Raw genomic sequence first — 675 nt, forward strand, 5'->3', positions numbered from 1 at the left:
GGGGGGGGGGGGGGGGGGGGGGGGGGGGGCGTTCAGTCTACGAAATAGCTCCAGAGAGGCCGGTATCCCATCACCAAGTCACCCCTTAATTACCTACGGGGCATCCTTGACACTGACCCAGCTCCACAACAGCCAGTTCTCTGGGTGAGCGGAGACCACCCCCCTCACACCCCCTCCAGCTCTCCGGGTGAGCGAACCCACCAGCTCTCCGGGTTAAGCAGAAACCACCCCCCACACCCCCCAAAAACCCCCCTCCCCTCCTGCTAACACCCGTCAGCCGGGGCTCCCCGATTGTGCCAGCGTTAACGGCCCCAGCCTCCACGGGGGACCTCTCCCAACACTCACCGCTGCAGGTGAAGTCGTTCATCAGGGTACGATCCCCACGGCAGGAGCAGTTCACACGACCCTCCGGGGTCAGCAGGCACAGGTCGTGGCACCCTCCGTTTCTCACTTTGCAAGGGGACAGCTTGCCTGGCGACCGTGGGGGGTCGGGGGGAGGTGTGGGGGTTCAGGGGGGAGAAACGGGAGAGAGAGAGAGAAAGCCAGCGTGAGACAGAGAACAGTGAGGCGGAGGGTCCCCTCCCTTCCCCCTCAGCCCGGGCCCGACACACCGATGGACACAAAGCGAGTTGGATGTGCGCAGTCACATGGGAGTTAACACAGATCCCCCCCCAA

At 64.4% G+C, this 675-nt stretch overlaps 1 protein-coding gene across 1 annotated transcript in view; it reads right to left on the minus strand.

Moving 5' to 3' along the window:
* LOC109926643 (low-density lipoprotein receptor-related protein 1-like) overlaps positions 1-675 on the minus strand; it is a 25,534-nt gene that overhangs the window by 12,262 nt on the left and 12,597 nt on the right. The window contains exon 10 of the mRNA XM_048621149.1: positions 269-471. Coding sequence (XP_048477106.1) covers positions 269-471 — 203 coding nt within the window. The remainder of the gene's footprint in view (positions 1-268; positions 472-675) is intronic.

Source organism: Rhincodon typus, unplaced genomic scaffold, assembly GCF_021869965.1.
Source record: "Rhincodon typus isolate 14 unplaced genomic scaffold, sRhiTyp1.1 hic_rhity00000069, whole genome shotgun sequence".
NCBI lineage: Eukaryota > Metazoa > Chordata > Chondrichthyes > Orectolobiformes > Rhincodontidae > Rhincodon > Rhincodon typus.